Source organism: Pleurodeles waltl, chromosome 7 (genome assembly GCF_031143425.1).
Source record: "Pleurodeles waltl isolate 20211129_DDA chromosome 7, aPleWal1.hap1.20221129, whole genome shotgun sequence".
Classification (NCBI taxonomy): Eukaryota; Metazoa; Chordata; class Amphibia; order Caudata; family Salamandridae; genus Pleurodeles; species Pleurodeles waltl.
The window spans coordinates 178,523,692-178,541,233 of NC_090446.1; the positions used below are offsets into that span (position 1 = coordinate 178,523,692).

At 44.7% G+C, this 17,542-nt stretch overlaps 1 protein-coding gene across 2 annotated transcripts in view; it reads left to right on the forward strand.

Annotated features, from left to right (window-relative positions):
* Positions 1 to 16,321, forward strand: part of SNX21 (sorting nexin family member 21) — a 49,077-nt gene extending 32,756 nt beyond the window's left edge. For both annotated transcript variants that reach the window (XM_069243503.1, XM_069243504.1), the window contains exons 3-4: positions 1,314 to 1,468; positions 10,294 to 16,321. In XM_069243503.1, coding sequence (XP_069099604.1) covers positions 1,314 to 1,468; positions 10,294 to 10,968 — 830 coding nt within the window. In that variant the 3' untranslated portion in view covers positions 10,969 to 16,321. The remainder of the gene's footprint in view (positions 1 to 1,313; positions 1,469 to 10,293) is intronic.
* Positions 16,322 to 17,542: the final 1,221 nt, after the last annotated feature.

The window sequence follows — 17,542 nt, forward strand, 5'->3', positions numbered from 1 at the left end:
TAGGATGGCGGATCAGGGACTTCCGAAAGCAGGATGATTTCCGCTCCTGTAGGTCAGCAGTTGCCCCTGTCTTGGCTCTTGATCGGGGTCCACTGAAACACTTCTCTCCACCAGCCACACCCCTCTGCCTCTCCCCATGAAAGGATGCTTGAAATATTTCTCTGTAGTACAATAAAGAGCCCTTGGACTAGATACTATATATATATAATAACGTGGCCCACCATATATTTACTGGAATAGATGCTAGCTAAACTATTCCAATCATGTATAGTCCTCTACACAAAAGACTAGCAGATCTTCTGAATTTCTTCTTAGTTTTGACAGTTTATTTGTCCTCTGAACATTTCATTATCTGAGAACAAGAGGCTTTCTCAGGGCTGTAAAAACAGTAAACTCATCTTGGTAAGCGTGTAAGTTCTTTGGTACAAGCACCATATGGTGTGCAGTTGTACATAAGCAGGTCTATCACCAGTCTGGGAGGACCCTTAAGAAAGCCACTATTCCCCTAACAACTGTAAAAGTTTGCACTTGAGGGCCAGACCATGCCAAAGAACGTTGTGTGGCGCTGTACAGTTTTCATTCATTTCTATGTTGTACATGGTGAGGGGGTTTGAATTGTTGTCAAGTGTACATGATGTATTTGTTTCACAAAAACCTATTTTCTAACAGAAAACTGGTATGAGATCTTGCGGTGACTCCAATCAAACATTGAAGTGTGTGTGTTGGCTTCTCTGTAGTGTATCTACTCACAAAGAGCAGATTTGCGTATACAAAGGACGTCTGATATGTGGGTACACGTGGCCTTCTTAGTGCGTTTTCTGTGTTCATAATGTATTTGTGCACATTTGTACACGGTGTGGGGTCCTGTAGTGCCAAGCCACGCGCATTGTGGAAACCTGGCCTTCTTCCATTGTACAACTTTCTGCACTTTAAACAAATTATTGCAATCTGTGGAACTCATGCAGCCATAGTCCTGTTTGTTTCACTGTCATGCATAGAATGGTTTGAATGTAATGGTTACTTTTTCACTGGTGTCGTGTCTGAGCACTCGCGCGAACAGCGTTTCTCTCCTACGCTGTGCAGCTTTGGACTGAAGTCATGTATCTGACACCCTTTGTTGCATGGTACATTCACATGTAGCACCGATTACTGCACAGGAGCTCATGCCTGAGAGCGCTCTACTTCAAGAGGGCTTTCCTTTGCAGTGATGACAGATTCACACTTGACTGGTCAAGGGGTTGGGGGAGAGGGGCATCCAAGATTTTCAAAAGAGGGCAAGGTAGTCTTATCATACTTTTGTTTTTCCTCCTCAGAGCAAAGCACAAGTGGGGAATGTGGCCAGGCATCCATGCTAACAAAGCAGCTTCAAGAGTCCTGGAGGAAATCGCAGATCCGCACCATGCCGCAGAGGCTAGCCTTTGACGTGACGGATGCCAGCGTGGTCCGTGACAAGGCCTCCAGATATGTGGTGAGTACTCCTTCTCCTGTGTACCGAGCATGGGCACTCAGTTACTTTTCTATTTGTTTCACTGTCATTAGGTTTAGAATGTGCGACAAATTCCTTTTGAAGTAACAAGGGGCCATTCATTAAAAGCCGATTGTTTAAAAATAATATAGTAGAAAAAAGCTAGCCAGGTTTTTTGTTGTTGTTTAGAAATAGATGGGTTTAGGTCGCCTAGTCGAACATCATGTTTGAAAGGATATGTGCAAACAAAATCACTGGAGGGCAGTGGGGGAGTTCTTATACAAGTTGCCAGTAGGGCAACCAAATGTTTATACCAATGCCTGTCGTGGCTCCGAATTGTGTTATCTGGCTAAAGAGAAATACCTGTGGTGCTTTATAAAAGCTCCTTGTGGCAGGCACCGACAATGGTCTATATGAGAAAAAAGAACAACCCTATTAGGAAGACTGTTCCAGAGTAATATATAAGTCCAAGGTGTAAGTGGTTCAAAAACCTTTCAGAGGGTGTGTATCCACTGAGTAAACACTGTGTTATTTAACCCTCCCGCAGATAGTGACATCGAGTTTTGTAAATCAAGGAGGATTCCTTCAGGAGATCTACATCCATTGCAGAATCTGCAGAACAAATGTAAACATTGGGAGTAAAAACCGTGTAGAATATCCTCCCTCTCCTCTCTCGTAAGCTTTCAAACGTGAACTCCAGAGAATCCCTTTAGGAACTCCACAGTGACCGTGTAAACGTCACAGAAGCCCTGAGAGCAGATGTGCATTTCAGGTGTAAACGACAAAGAATCCTAGCACTTCATATACCGCCACGAGATAGCACCATCTGATTTGTAAACACTGGGACCAAATTCCATTCCAGAATTCTGCTTCTGCATGGCCTTCTTGCAGATGCAAATTTAGAAAATTCCCTAGAGTGGCTGAAGTGTAAACATCCCAGAATCCTGGGAATTCACAGCTATTAAAAAAAAAAAACTGCAAATCCCTACAGAGGTATTTTAAGACCAACCCTTTAAAAGTATTATTCCCTATAAGAGGATTACCTCCAATTTGTAAATACTTCAGAATGCTTTCGGAAACGATATCCATCCTCCGTGTAAACAGCGCAGTGTTCCCCCAAGGACACAGCAATCCAGTGTCAACACTGCAGAATTCCTGAGCTGAAATCTGCCTCGTTGGTATAAATACTGCAGTATCCCGACTGAAGATCTGTATCAGCAGATTAAACATAGCCGCATCCCTTATTAGGATCTGCACTGAGAGTAAATGTGAGTTCTTGCATGAGATATCAGTCAATAGTGTGAACATTGTAGAGCCCCCAGTGAAGAACTCTTTATACCGAGTGCAAAAACGCACAGTCTTAGGAACACCACATGCATAGTGTTGAAAAAAAAATACTGAATCTTCAGAAGATCCAATTTTGTAAATCTTGCATGATTTCGCAAGAAGAGTAAACTGCAGACTCTCCAGTCGTTTTTGCATCCATTGTTTACACTGTGGAATCCCCTTCAAGAAGATCTGAATCCGTAGTGTAAACAATGCAGAACATTTTCTGAAGATGCGCATCTCATCTAAAGGCTGGAGAATCCCTCTGTGAGAGATCTGTGTCCAAATTGGAAGCTCTGCGGTATCCACATAAGAGCGATGGGTGTCTACCATGCAAGTGCTGCCCTTTCGTATGAGATATGCATATAGCTATATCTGTTATGTGTAGTATTTATTGTGAGCCCGTAATTAGAATCATGTCCCATCACAGATGATACATCAAGAACTTTCCACCCCGAAAACAGCCTCATCCATGACCTACTGCATGAGGTACTTATCACGCAAGCAAGACTTTGCTATTCATGAGAAGCGCAAAGATGTTCTTCTGCCGGGTGCTGACAAGATCCCTTTTGAAAACAGTGGATGTCGATGACTGGAATAAGGGTGGGCAGGTCTGCTTGCTTGACTGAAGCAAATCAGCTGATAGAATATGAGAAAACCTTATGCTCATTTGAAATTTGTATATCCACTATGGAGAAATGGGTACGGGATGCGCTCCCTGTGGTGGGGCTTTGGGAGAGACAGCGGGTGTGTTCTACCCCTGTCCCCCCCCGAATCCTGGCCATCGCAGAGGAGTGAAGAGCTTGCATATTTATGGATCTGAGGCTTCTACCTTTCTTCTTAAAGGTGTGGCCGGAAGCCCTTGAACAAAAAAAGCACCTTCGAACAGTGCTTGAAATAAAATCTAGACGTGTGGGTACTCCTTGTCCCGGAGTACCTGTTTGGTCCCAATAAAGGCATTGGTGCAGTGCTGAAAAGTGCTGGTACCATCCCTTCCAAATTAAAGAAGTGCATGTGCTGAGTATGCCCAGTGCCCGGGGAGGACAAGCCTTATTACTAGTTGTGCACTTGTTGAGAAGACAGCCCTGTGCCTGTTAGGCAGCGCTTGGTGTCCATAGCTGATGAGGAGCGTGAAGTGCCTTTGTGCCTGTACTCGTGTGCCAGGAGTTGCAATGTGGGGTTCATGCTTCTTCTGGTTTTTTCCTTTTGCTGCCGCAGAAGAAGTTGTTCAGGTAATCCTCACGTTCTAACGTTGATTCCTGTTTTCTACCCTGAATTTCGGCTGTGCTCGCTTCCCTCAGCTTTAATTATTATTTTTTTTTTTTAAATTTATCTGCTTTGTGTCTGCAAAGCTTTTTGCTACTTCTGCAGAGTGATATCCGCTGTGTGTGGGGCTCTGTTTTAGCAAAGCCTTCTGTGCAAGAGTCGTGTGTGCTGTTCTGTGTTGTTTCAAATACTTGTCAATTAAGGGCAGGAGAGTGTCGCAGCGGCTGCCCCGGGTTTGCGCTTTGGTACCCACGTCAGTGCTCTTACTATCTACAAAGGCGATTATTCTCTGTTCTTTCCAGCCCTTGCCCCACTCCTGGCCACCAAGCTGCAAGTTGGAGGCTGTTCAGCGGCTAAGGATGGGCAATGGGTTGGTCGATTCTGTTTCGTCATTAGAACTGCATGTCACTTCCGCCACCCCTGGCACTTTGGTGAATTATCGTCTGAACTGCTTCTGGTCGGCTGTGTGCATTTGTAGATCCCGGGTTATGGCGTATAATTCTGAGCTGCCTTTGCACACTTTTGTGGTTTACTTGCTGTGCAAGTTCTGCAGAACTCTGTGCTGAGTATTTCCCACAAAACTCTGCGCACTTGAAAAATGTAGAGGCCACGTGTGAAATGGCGAGGTCTGTAGATGTCTAAACAAGAGTATGTGAGCTGGGCAAACTCGCAGAGCACTTAGTTCATTTTGGGTTCCAACATCTGAGATGAAAGTGAAATGTTTACTCCTTTACTCTGTCACAATTGATTGTCTTTAAAACTGGCCACAAACTTAAATTGTTTCTCCTTCAGGCTGAACAAAGGCATATTTAGTGTCCATTCACTGTGCCAAGTGTTCCATTTTATAGATACATACATACAAGGCTTGCATGTTTTGCCTTGGAGAGTCTATCGCACAACAAGGGAAGGCAGAGGCAGCCATTATGTTCACAAGCCCATCTAATCTGTGGCCTGGCACCACTCATTTTTGGGAGACTAAAAAAAACTTGAATGTTATGCCGAAGACCTCGTGACTTAAGTCCACCCCTCACCAAAATATTCAGTCACCTAACCACCAAAACCCAAGATCACTATCTAGTCTCCTTATATAGAGATTTGAATATGCCGGTGGTAGCCTGACAATGCAACATGTCTGAGTTCTGGGAGAGCTCCATTTCTTTCATAGCTAACTAAAGCAGACAATAAACGAAACACAGCACGTTAGTAGAACATACGCCACAGTATGTCATATGATCAACAATTTCTGAGAGAGAAATTGCAATACTGAGTCGAACAATAGGGCACATCAACTATTATCTATATATCTGTACCCACCTCCTGACTGCAGTGTAACAGCAGCTATACCCCTTGTAAGTGGGAATTACTTGGTGACAGTAACTGCACTGAGAGAACCTCTTAAAGTACCCCAATCCTACTGTTCACTCAACAGAGATTTTTCTAACAACTGGAGTGGTGTTTGGGGTCCTAATCCACCTCCAGAAAGTGAAAGATCTCACTTTTTTTGAAGATGTTGTTATTTTAACTGCTCCATCGTTCACACGGGTAAATAGAATTGCTATTAATATTGTAAGTTCTAGCAGTGACTGTACATTGATTCGTGTATAGTTACCTATTGTTAATGATATATCGTATGTGTGTTAGCAACGTACAACCACCTCCTGCAGTAAGCCACTCCTGGAAATGCTTCTATACACAGCGAGTCAGGGCTTTCAGTGGATTGCTGTAGCCCCCAGGGTGGTAGGAGTGGTCCAGCTCTAACAACATAGAACCGTAGTCCCCTTGACTTGTGCAGGAGAGACATCAGTGTTCCTGGTGGCATTTGCAATGTACATATGAAGCAAAAGGTCTAGAGTCAACTATGTTGTGATTTTTTTTAGACCGTGTTTTGTCATTTATGTCATGAGTGAACTTAGTCACATAATTTCTGTTACCAAATACCCCCTACAGATTCCGATTTAAGCAGCCATAAAAGTGCATATATTTCTAATAAAACCAAAATCAGAACATCGTACAAGAAAATTTAAATAAATACATGATATCGTAAAATTAAAACTAAAAATCATAACGTTAAAAAAGTTCACAATCAACATAACAAGCCGGAAAAATTAATAATATAAATCACTCAAAGTGCTTGGTAATCGAACGGCTAGCGTCAGAAAAGATCCTACATGAAAACAACATTCAGCATGCTCCAGCTGTTGGAGGTAAGGCAAGGCTGGTCCACACTGCGAACATTGAGCAACGTAGCAAATGGAATGTAAAATTGTTACATATATTTTATATACAATTTACAAAAGATAAAGACATGCAACACTGATTGGGAGGACTTATTGTCACAGGGACAGCGACAAGCACTGAGGGTTGTTTGATAGTCCAGGGGACAATAAAGGAAGAAAATTACAGTATCAGCCGTAAACACACAGTGTCCTGGAGCACCGGCACTGCGCAAATGCAAAACAAAAACCTGACATTGAGTTTTTTTTTCGTTCTGTTGTCAATCTTTGTGAGGAGACGTGATTTAGCAGCAACATTGTCAACCTTTTTTTTCTATTTGTCACAGTCTTTTTTTCCAGTCATCCCGCTAAAACGTGGCTCATGGAAATGATGAGACAGCCCTGCCTCATGAAAGATTTTTTCACATATGCTACCCAGGGAATGCTAAGGCCCTTGTCATATGCTAGGCAGTCCTTAACAGTGGCTTGATCCAGTCCCACCGCCTTGATTTGAAAAGAAGAGATGCTAAAAAGCAACCTTGCCTTACACCACAGGAAATGTCAAACTTACTTTAGAGTTCACCATCTACCCAGTAACTTATTCTAGCTTCCATGTCCTCATGCAGGGTTGCTACAATGTGCGCATGTGCCGCATCCAGGCCCACAGTCAAAAGAAACCTCCACAGCTTTGAGAGATTTACCCAATCCAATGCTGTGGATAGATCCACGAAGGTGAGCTACAGTGGGCAGTGTTTACAATTGTGTACTTGACATTGTGTACTTGCCAATAATGACATTTAGATTCAGACGTTGCTCTGTTGTCCTCGCATGATTCTTAAAGCCATATTGACAGCTAAGTAAAATAGTTCTCTTTTTTTTTTTTTTCCTGTGGCCCAGTCTCTGATTCTATTATAAATGGCTCTCCCTAATATTTTTGCAGAGGTGTCAATGAGTGAGATTAAACGGTAGGAGCTAGGGTCAAAACAATTTCTAAATATCGAGACACTGACAGAAAAGGACCTTGAGCTAAGTGGGGAGGAACGCGCAAGATTATTAAAAACATTGGCCAGTAGTGGAGCCTAAATATCAATACTGCACTGTATAAGGTCTGTGGGGACTCCTGGCCCCGGCACCTTCTCCCTGACACTCTGCTGGATAGACTTTTCACAATGAAAACGATAGACCCAGATGTGTGTTGCGGATGCGATGGGGACTGTTTAATAAGAGACTTGACGGAGTATATTCTGGCGGAGTGAGCAACCCAGGCTGTGCTGCAGATATGACAACTAGTCGAATCCCAGTGTAATTCAAAGTATAAATAGAGGTTACTGTTGTCAAGAAAGACTTAAAGTCCTTCATGTGCGCTGCTTGGACTCGTTTTTCCCGTTGCTGGGTGGTAACCTCACTCTGCCTCTTTGTAACAACATCTTTATACTGATTTCACAGAGCAGATACTTCGGGGGAAAAGGTCAATGAAAGAACAGACAACTCCGTACCTTCCTTCCTCCTCTTCCAAACAGCGCTGGAACACCTCCCTGTTATCTCTTATTAAAGACTCAAGAAGTTGGCTTGGATTGGGAAGTCTCCATAGCAGCCTAAGGCCATCAGGAGAAGATTGGAGTTTGCTAATCACTTCAACTTCTTTTGTTGCCTTCCCAAATGGTACCGACACTGCTGCTTCGATGGGATTATGGTCGCCAACGATTGAGGCTATAAGAGCTCCATGCTGTAGTGAGTACATTAGACCGCTGGAAATCAAGATGTAGTCAATTACTGAGGCACACCCTCCGCCCCTGCAAGTGGGCAGTGGGACTTCTCTAGGTCTTCCTAATTCCATGACGGTGCTCAATTGTAGGAAGCTACATAGTTCACTAACTCCTTGCCTCTATAGTCTTCACCACCCGCAAATTGCTCTAGGTCTTCCAGCGTAGAATGCTGCCTCAGTCTGGTACTAAAATCACCTGCTAGGATCAGGGGTACCTCATGCCCCTCAACATTGTATTTTGATATAAGCTAATCAATGAACTCAAACAAATTCAGGAACTTCGCAATTGGAATATTTACCAAATAGTTATTATAAAAACTAATAAAATGCAAACAACTGTGCTCCGTCAGGGCAGTTTCTGGTGTTACCACCTCAACTGCCCTTTCTAGGATACGATCAATAGTGGTTGCTCATTGCAGGCGCTAATGGGACCTGCGGCCTTCTGTTTCCCTTAATGGATAACAACAGTAACACTCACCCAAATGACCAAAAGATCTTCTGTAGCAGGTGAAAGAGATGGGGCTAGCCTCTTGTTGGCTCGAAGAGGCACAAACAGGCCTGCTTTTGGCCTGGTCTTTGCCCCGGCCATGCCCAGGCACATCCCAAGCCACGGGCCTGAAGAAAGTGCTCTAAGCGCCACCGTCATCCGCAACAGCCACGGACTTCTAGATTTCCCAGTTCCCTTGGCCCTGTGCTTGTGCAACCACCTACAATATTACCTACACTTTGTTATGTTTTCTGGACAAGCCACAAGACTTCACGACTTCCTTCTTTTACATACTTACCACTTCCTAAAGAGGGCGTAAAGCAAATTTTCTAAATAGACGCCTTTTCAAAATGTAAAGAAAATCAAAGTATCTCTCTCTTCACTGCTGTTAACCACCAGGCAGACAAGTAAGTATTTATTCTTAGGAGAAACCCTCGCTGCCCTGCTGTGGGCAAATCCCTGATGCAGATGGTCAGTTTCAATGTCACGCTAAAGATACGTCAGTCTTCCCCACATACCACCTGGGAATTTCAGGAGATAACGTATATTCCTCGGATTTACCTTGCAGGCTCTTTACAGTACATTGTGGTGAAACCAGGGTCTATATTTGGAGCAAGTGACTTGGGACGCCCTGATCTTATAACAGAGTGGCCGAAACCCAGAGCTCCACCCGGAAGAGCCTTGAGCTGGAGAGCTGCTTCACAACCGTCCAGTTTGCTGTCTGGCCGGACTCAATATTTTACGCATTGCTGTACTTCACCCTTTTGACCATTCTGTCGGATTACCACCGTCCTTCATCTAGCGGTCCGTGGCCTTCTGGCAATCCGTGTCAGGTGGATCATTTGTCATACGACAATTATACTGTAACACCTAACGGCATCTCTGACGTGCAGAAACACTAAAAACATATTTTTAATGTTCTCGTAGCAACCACCAAATTATGCATATGCATAGGAACATAAATTAGCAGTTTGTGACTCCTATGGCGTTGTAAAATTCACATCTATCGCTGAGAGCTTCTCTGTGACGGAATCAGATACTTGTAATGTGCAGGGAATGAGCAATTAACAAGGATCCATAGTTTTACTCAGTCGTGTTTCAAAAAATTATTTTCTGTGTAGAAGATATAAAATCTTTTCTCACCACAGTCACATTTTCCAGTCACTCATTTCCTTCTCTTCACTCACATGACGCCCTTGCTTTGGGTCAAACATTGCAGGAAGGCGAGGCTTTCAATGAATGAATCAATCAATCAATGAGGAATTTGTAAAGCGCACTACTCACCCGTGAGGGTCTCAAGGCGCTGACGAGAGAGGCGGAGGGGTCTTCAGTGCTGTAGGAAAAGCAGGAGTTACTGAACTTACTACGTGCAATCCCACGATGACAGCTGAACCTTTACAACGCGCACATCTGCGCTATAACATTGCATTACCAGTGCCGCAGGATTTACACAGCAGTGTAGTTTGTCTGCCCTAGATCTTCACTTGCTTGGTGCGGCAGTGAATATCTGGCAGTAGTTAGTGTGTCTTGCCATGGCATGAGTATATCAATCCCTGCTGTGATACTTGCATGTTTTGCAGTGACCTTAGTATGTGCATGTCTCGCTGTGACTTGCTTGCCTCGCTATTAGTTTAGCATGACTGTCTGTAGTTTGTTTCCCACCATTTTAATTTTGTTTCCCTTTTCATTTCTTGTGTTTGTACCCATTTTATTTATTCTTCGTGTATTTACTCTAACATGCTCATTACTCAATTTGCCCTCTTTCTCTCAGGTCTACACCATCTACCTGATAAAATCGGGTACCTTTGACCAGTGCCCCGCCATCATCTACCGCCGGTACTCGGACTTTGAGAAGCTGAACCGCCGGCTGCGTAGACTTTTCCATGAAGACATGCACGATATTGTCTTTCCCCGCAAGCGCATGCGCAAGAACTTTGCCGCCGAAACCATTGCAAAGCGCAGCCGCGCCTTTGAGAGCTTTCTGTCCCAGGTATCGGCCATCCCAGACATCTGCCGGTGCCGAGAGTTCCTGGAGTTCTTCTACCTGCGGGACCTGCAGGCGGCGCAGCGCCTGACGCGCACGGGGCTGTACCGCGAGGCTCTTGCCGTGTGGACCAATGCGTGGCACCTGCAGGACAAGCTGGGCGCGAGCAGCGCCAGCGCGCACGTCTTGTTGAACTTAGCAGGGCTCACGGTCTGCCACCAGGAAGTGGACCAGCTGCCGGAAGCGCAGGGGTTCTGCCAGGAAGCCGTGCAGAGACTCGAGTCCCAGGACAGGCACCCACTGCTGCCGGCCTTTCTGCGGGCCCACATCCACCTGTCGTGGAAGGTGGGAAAGGACAAGCGCCAGTCGGAGGCAAAACTCCAAAAGCTGACAGACACTGAGCTCGACAATCAGAAAGGGCCGAGCCTGAAGGAGATCCTTATTAAGGAGGCCTTGAGCTGAGCTCATGCGGAATTCACTGCTTTACACGAACCTCAGAGACTCCGATGAACCACGGCTTCGGAAACCGTATACCCAACAACTCACTATATACCGATCGTATGTGTAAACCCCATGTACCCTTATACAAGACATAGCACAGAACACAGCTGCCGCTAGGAGGCGTAAATGCCAGCACCGGGCACAGATTCAAAGCCTGATAGCACAGAGCAGTAATACTACGGTGGTATAAATACGAGCTCAGGTTACTACCTTGAACTTAGACTTAAATGTCAGCACAAGATACACTCCATACTCGAGCACACACTGCAGAAGCCAGTACTTCAGATGAAAGTGTAGCTGGCAGCTCGGGCAGTACTCCAGTGTGAAGAGTAGATGCCTCCGCAGGTTTGCAAGTTCAGTCTCCGATGGTAATCCCGTTTATGACATTGTATTCAGACTCTGGTTTATGAATTTACTCCTGACAATATGTCCTCTGAGGACGAGCAGTGTCCTCTTTCCCATTAATCTCCACTTGAGTACGTCACTACCGTTTTCCCAACATACGGCCACATTAGGTAAAAATATGCAAGTGCTACATCTAGTGACAACTAAGGTAAATCTGCGTCCCACAACACCCCACGTATGTCCCTGCACCCCGACATCCGTTGCTTTTCCAACCCTGCTCCAGCCCATCCAAATGGAGTCCCTAGCTTTGGTGATATCAAGAAAGGCAAAACAGAAAATATTACTCAGCACTGAGATTATCTTAAGAGAACCGACACTCTGCTCACATGCAGGCTCACTGAGAAATGATGGAATGACATAAAAAGAAGGCCCCAATAATTGCAGGAGTAAGGCATGAGGGCCAGACCTAGTCAGTGCGCCCTAGAGACCCAGTACAAGGAGATTGTGTGACCAAACCAATAGAAAATGTCAAAAGGCTACATTTGAGCACTCCTTGGTTTTCGCCTATAAAACTGATTATAATGCCAGAACCCGTAAAGGGGCCCCTGTTTCAGTAAATTGCTCCATTAACCAGCTGACCAGCCAACTTGATCAGTGCATCTCACGCTACCCCCCTCCCCCCACCCCCCCCCCCCACCCCAAAGAAGGGCTACTGGATGCGCACACACCACTATGAAACTCTGTATGTGGAGCCAAACCGCTGCTCCATATCTCCAACCCTGTGCTTCGTTTTGTCACATACACACAACTCCGTTGCATCTTGAGTTTAGTCGTTCTCTTGGCCCTTGTAAAGTTACAGCTTTGAATCAGTGAGGGGCCTTTGCCTTCATGCAATACTGCAAAAGGGGGAATTGGTGGGTGTGATAAGCTCTCCTCCACTTTAAAGTCCATTAAGTTTGAAAGTTTCCACTTGGAGAAATTCGTGGCAGAAGTTAAGACTCTGCATTGTCCCACCACATCTCTAGGAAAGAGTACTTTAGGATGAGGAATAGTCTCAAGAGGGCGATTGCCTCTTCTTAAAAACCTTCCATAATATTGTGGTTGTCTTAGAACTTATCGAACTAATGCAACCCTCTCAGAAAAAGTGGTTTCTTAAAGTAAAACCACCAGACGCATTGTTTCATGGTAGTTTGCTACCATTATTAATATAAAGTTGTCTGTTTTGGTAAGTGCATGGTGATTCTTCAACAAGCTTGTACCCATCAGTTGGTACATGTACAATCTGTTACTGCTGTCCACACAGTTTTTCCTAAGTTACACTGAAACAGCTTCTTACTGTTCTCATGCGCTGTCCACTCCATAGTGGTCCAAGTGAAGTAGCCAGAGTTGCTTTAGATGCCTGCAGATGCCGCAGTGTTTTGTGCTTTCTCTGGGTGACAGCATGTACTATTTCCAGATGTAAGTGGCCTGACTAGGTTCCAGTGAGATCCTAGCTAGCCTAAAGAGTGAGTTGCAGCTTCAGAAGGGCGCAACCGTCTACCATTTCACCACTCTCTCTTTTTTTTTTTTTTCCTCCACGTGGGACAGTGGGCACTAGTGCAACATTTTCTGAAAGCAGCAGTATTATGCATTCTTGTTTGTCAGGCTCCGAATATCACCAACTTAGCAGCTGAGGCGGGACGTGACAGGCTAACTAGAGACCCACTGCCCTCTACGGTAGTCAGCAGAAGGCCAGTTGCATCATGTCAGCATCTGGAAGCCTACATACTTGACTGCAAACACGTTTCCCATTTCTCCAGGGAAATGTTAAACTGATAAAACTACTGTAAGGTCCTTGCTGAGAAAGAAGGAGAACACCCAACCCATCCAATGATGAACGCTGGCCTTCGATTTTTGGAACTGCAGTGGACCACTTCACCACCCTTGTCTTTGTTTAGCTAGATGTGGAGTGAAAATGCTTCGCAAGCCCCTGACAAGTCTGAACTGAAATTCAGAATGATGTTCTGGATCATCGATATGTCAGGCCGCCCGTGACTTAATAATCACTTTGCAAAAAGTCCCTGTGTTCTTTACCTCTTCTCTCGAAAATTAAAGAAGCCATAAGTAAGCTTTGACAGAATGGCATTTCAATATAGGAATTTGGTTCCTATGGAAAGAAAGAACTTCATAAAGGCACAGTTAAGAGGAACTCAAAAGTGATCCAGGGCAGAAGAACCACCACTATATACACAAAGTTCCACCAACTGCCGTTTTGTTCATAACTGAGTAATAAACTGTTACTCTGGATTCATCTGTGAGGTAACCTCCATGGCTTGACATTTATCCCAAAGTCATTTTTCAGGAATTCTGCTAACCAACGTGAACATGCCTCTTGGGGACAGTCTGGCTGCCATGGATGCAGTCTCTGCCATGATGCTTCAAGGATCCACTAGATTTTGGAACTGAGCAGAAGCACAACGATGCTGAACAAATACCTGCCTTTGTAAGCAGGCTGATAATTCAGCTACCTCAATAGTGGGTTGTCCTCTCCCTTAGGGAAGGAGAGGTCGCCTGCCCATCGCCTTCATTGCTTAGTTCTTGAAGTTAAAACGTACAACCAACCGAAATAAACGCAGTTATAAAACACTTCTTCTGGTTGCAATACAGAAGCAAGCAGGTTTGGTCTTGTACTTGAGCACTGATGGGGAAGATCAGTCACCCTCTCGGGTCCTGCTGTTTGGTTATCATGGGGCTGGAGAGGTATTTAGGTAGAAGCCTGTAAGTGCTAAGCGACCACCACTGCGCCTACAGAAATTCTGCAGAGGAGAACGTGCTCATTGTACAAAGTAATCAAAAAACATTTTGATGGTCTGCTACACTTCCTGTTGAAAATACCCATATAACATGTGATATGAAAATAGTTTTTGTAGTATTTTCAAATACCTTTCAGAGCACTAATGCTACACCAGAAGGATGTCTTTTGTATTTATCATCTGACATAATTGGAAAGTGAGATGAATGCGGACTAGCCATTCTCGTTCCTCACTTAAAAGGTGTTTCTGTGAGAATAACTCTCACGCACCAAATGTTCTTTCTGATTTTCACCTAAACTGGCCCAGTTAGTGGCCTTGGACAAACGCTTGCTTTGGCAGGCAGATCTCGGAAGTCTCTAGGCACAGTCCAGCTCCATGTTTTCTTTCTCTATTTAAAATCATTTGACACACTTGGAGTAGAGTGAGAAGTAAATAGTCAAAATGCACTTGGCCAATGTAGTACCTCCTACACTTAGATCTTGAGCACCAGTCATTTGCAGCCCACGCTTCATAGGTCCAATCAAGTCCCATGTATCCTACATGTTAATGTTTGTTATGGAACTGCTTGGTGGTGTGTACAGGGATTGCACGTGGTGGCGGGACTAGCGTGCCTGGAGGGACGAACTTGCACCTTCGGCTTCTATCTGCAGGCCTGGCATAAATGTTGTACATGCAGGGTACTTCAGAAATGGTAACTAGATCAAATATTTTTGTTCTGGTGCAAGTTGGCTAGATGACTTGCTGGTCTTGCACTCCACTGATGGTGGGCAGCCTTCTTTGAGTCGCCCCTGCCATGGGTAGAAAAATGCCTTTGTGGCACTCGATAAGCTGTAGTGATGGATTCACCAGAATGACCCTAATTGCTTTACTCTTGTTCAACTAAAATCCTCGGTGCTGGTTGCACTAATTGACACCAGATGTTAAGAGCCCTATATCTCACCGCATTATGCCCTGCGGGTCCACTTAAGGCTAGTTATGGTAATCCCTCCCCCTGGCTGACCTCTGCCCTGCACTGGTTTTCCTGATACCTTTGTTACACTTCAACCAATGGCCATGATGTTAATGATACCTCGTTGCACTGGTTGCCTTAACACTTCCTCGGCCTGATATCTTCTGGCACTGTCAATGGTAGCACTTATCCCAGTCCTGACAACACATACATTTTGGCATTGTTTGCATGGTTACCAAAGCATCTGTTGCACCAAGGGGATCTCATGGTACAATGCTTAGTGTTTGTGACACCAGTAACCCCTGCTCTAGTTGAACAGATATCGCTTGACCATATGTAAGCCCTGGTTCAATGACTGACTCATGACCCCCCTGGCTCCGCTCTCACTCGTTGGATCCACACATTGGTTACTCAGCCTATTCTCACTTGTGCTTTCCTCATATAAAGTATTTTAGAACCGCTACATTAAGGTGAATGTGAGGCTGAAATCATTAGCCTCTGGCATTCGTGTCACTGTTATCAAGTGGCTCCGCGACACACTGATCCCAAATGTTCTTTGCACTAAGGTTTCCGAGGCTGTTACTGGTTGTAGTCTCGGGTCCCTGGCATTATACTCCCTAGTGAAAGCGGCAGTGATGCCGCTGGGACGCCGGGGTCAGCACTTGTAGCACACCTGTAGCATTTGCCCTGCCATCTCCATATAGCGCTGGCATCGATCTAACCCACAAAAAATGTATAAAGGGATTAGGAGTAAAAGGGACTTCATGTATCAAGTGACTGTTAAAATCTATATTTTTACGTTTTCTTGTGTTTGTTAAAAAAATTCTTGTTGGGACCTGTTCCAGAATCAACTTGAATGGAAAAGATCTCTTAACACTGCACCTCTGAAGAAAGCGTTGCTGTCTGAAGGAGTTAAATGTAGTGTCTTTTGGTGAAATAATTGAGAAATGTTCACTTTTCACACTACCGTGTTATTTATTTGAGTGGTGCGAGTTCTGTGATGTATATTGCCGTTAATGTCCCATTTGCCACTTTTCTGTAACTGGCATCAGATTGCCAGCTTCAGCGTTAGCCAGTTATTTGTCTAATGGCCTATTTTTTTAAACTAAAAATATATTTTCTTTTCCCAGGTGTGTTCTCTCCTGGATGCTTCGAGCATTGTTATTGAGACCCAAGTACCAAATGCATAGATATGTACTTTAAAAGCAATAAATGTAACTGAACACAATCCATTTTTATTATCCTGTTTGGTTGCTTCTGTTTCATCCCGATTCCAGGCTGATTCTCATCCCCCCCCTTGTATTGTAAGGATGTGTGTATAGACACCACACCCTCCAAACCTCAAATTACGCCTTTAGCTATATGAGCTAATTAGCGAAGACAGCTCAATTTTGATCCATTTCACATTTTCGGTTGTACTCCTTGCACTGCCACAGCTAAATCCAACAAGTCTTCCATTGTTGTTGTCCTGAGTCTGGTAAATGCAAATATGCCTTGGATGAACAAGGCGTTAAAGTACATGTATTACATGCACGTATTGGAAAATTCAGATAAGTTATTCTGGTGGAGAATCAGATCATCCGTGTGGTAACCAAACACAGCAGAACAAAACGTTTTCATATTCTGAGCTTTCTGTAAAATCTATAGGTGGACGGCAGACTTCGCGCTAGCCTTCATAATTGGCTGCCCCGGAAACCTTGCTGATGCCAGCACTTCCGGTTGACCATGGCTCAAAAAAGCACCCCTGGCCTGGCAAAGTCCAAGTTTTCAAACCATAAAACTTCAATGCCAACTTAGAAAACTCAGGTGGTCACCTGATTCTGGTTCAGGAGGTTCAATCGAACCTCATGAGCAATTGAGCTCCTCTTATTTTGATACAGGCGCATGAACACATCATGATGGAAACTCAGGAGCAACCTGATTTAAAAGAAACCTGCAAGCAGTCCAGCCCACAACTGGGGTTTCTGAAGACCCAATTCCTATTCTAGACCAATTCCACCACTCTTCTTCCCGTGATCCATGCCCACACATCCACACAGCATAGTTCACCCATCTAAAATCATGCTGTCTGCATCCCTTTGCCTCCTTCTCGATGAAGGTCATAACATTTATGCGCAGATGAAAAGGCCCTGAAACTTGGAGAGCTCAGGTAGGTGTTCACTGCTCAATGAGGCCCCAGATGCCGGAACCTATAAAGCAGAGACATCCCATGATCTCCACCATGCATCCTGCAGGGCTTCGGGTGAAAGGGACCAATACAATTCAGAAACCCTGGTACTAAAGGCCACCCGTTGTCGCGACCGTAAGAAACAGACTCTCGAAGACCAAGATAAACCCCACGATTCTCTGGCCATCCCATCTCTTCCCAGAAATGGTGCATGGTGCTGCCCCACCTCACTTCTCTCCCCTCCCTCGTATGGAAAGTTAAACTTGCCAACCAGCTTATTCA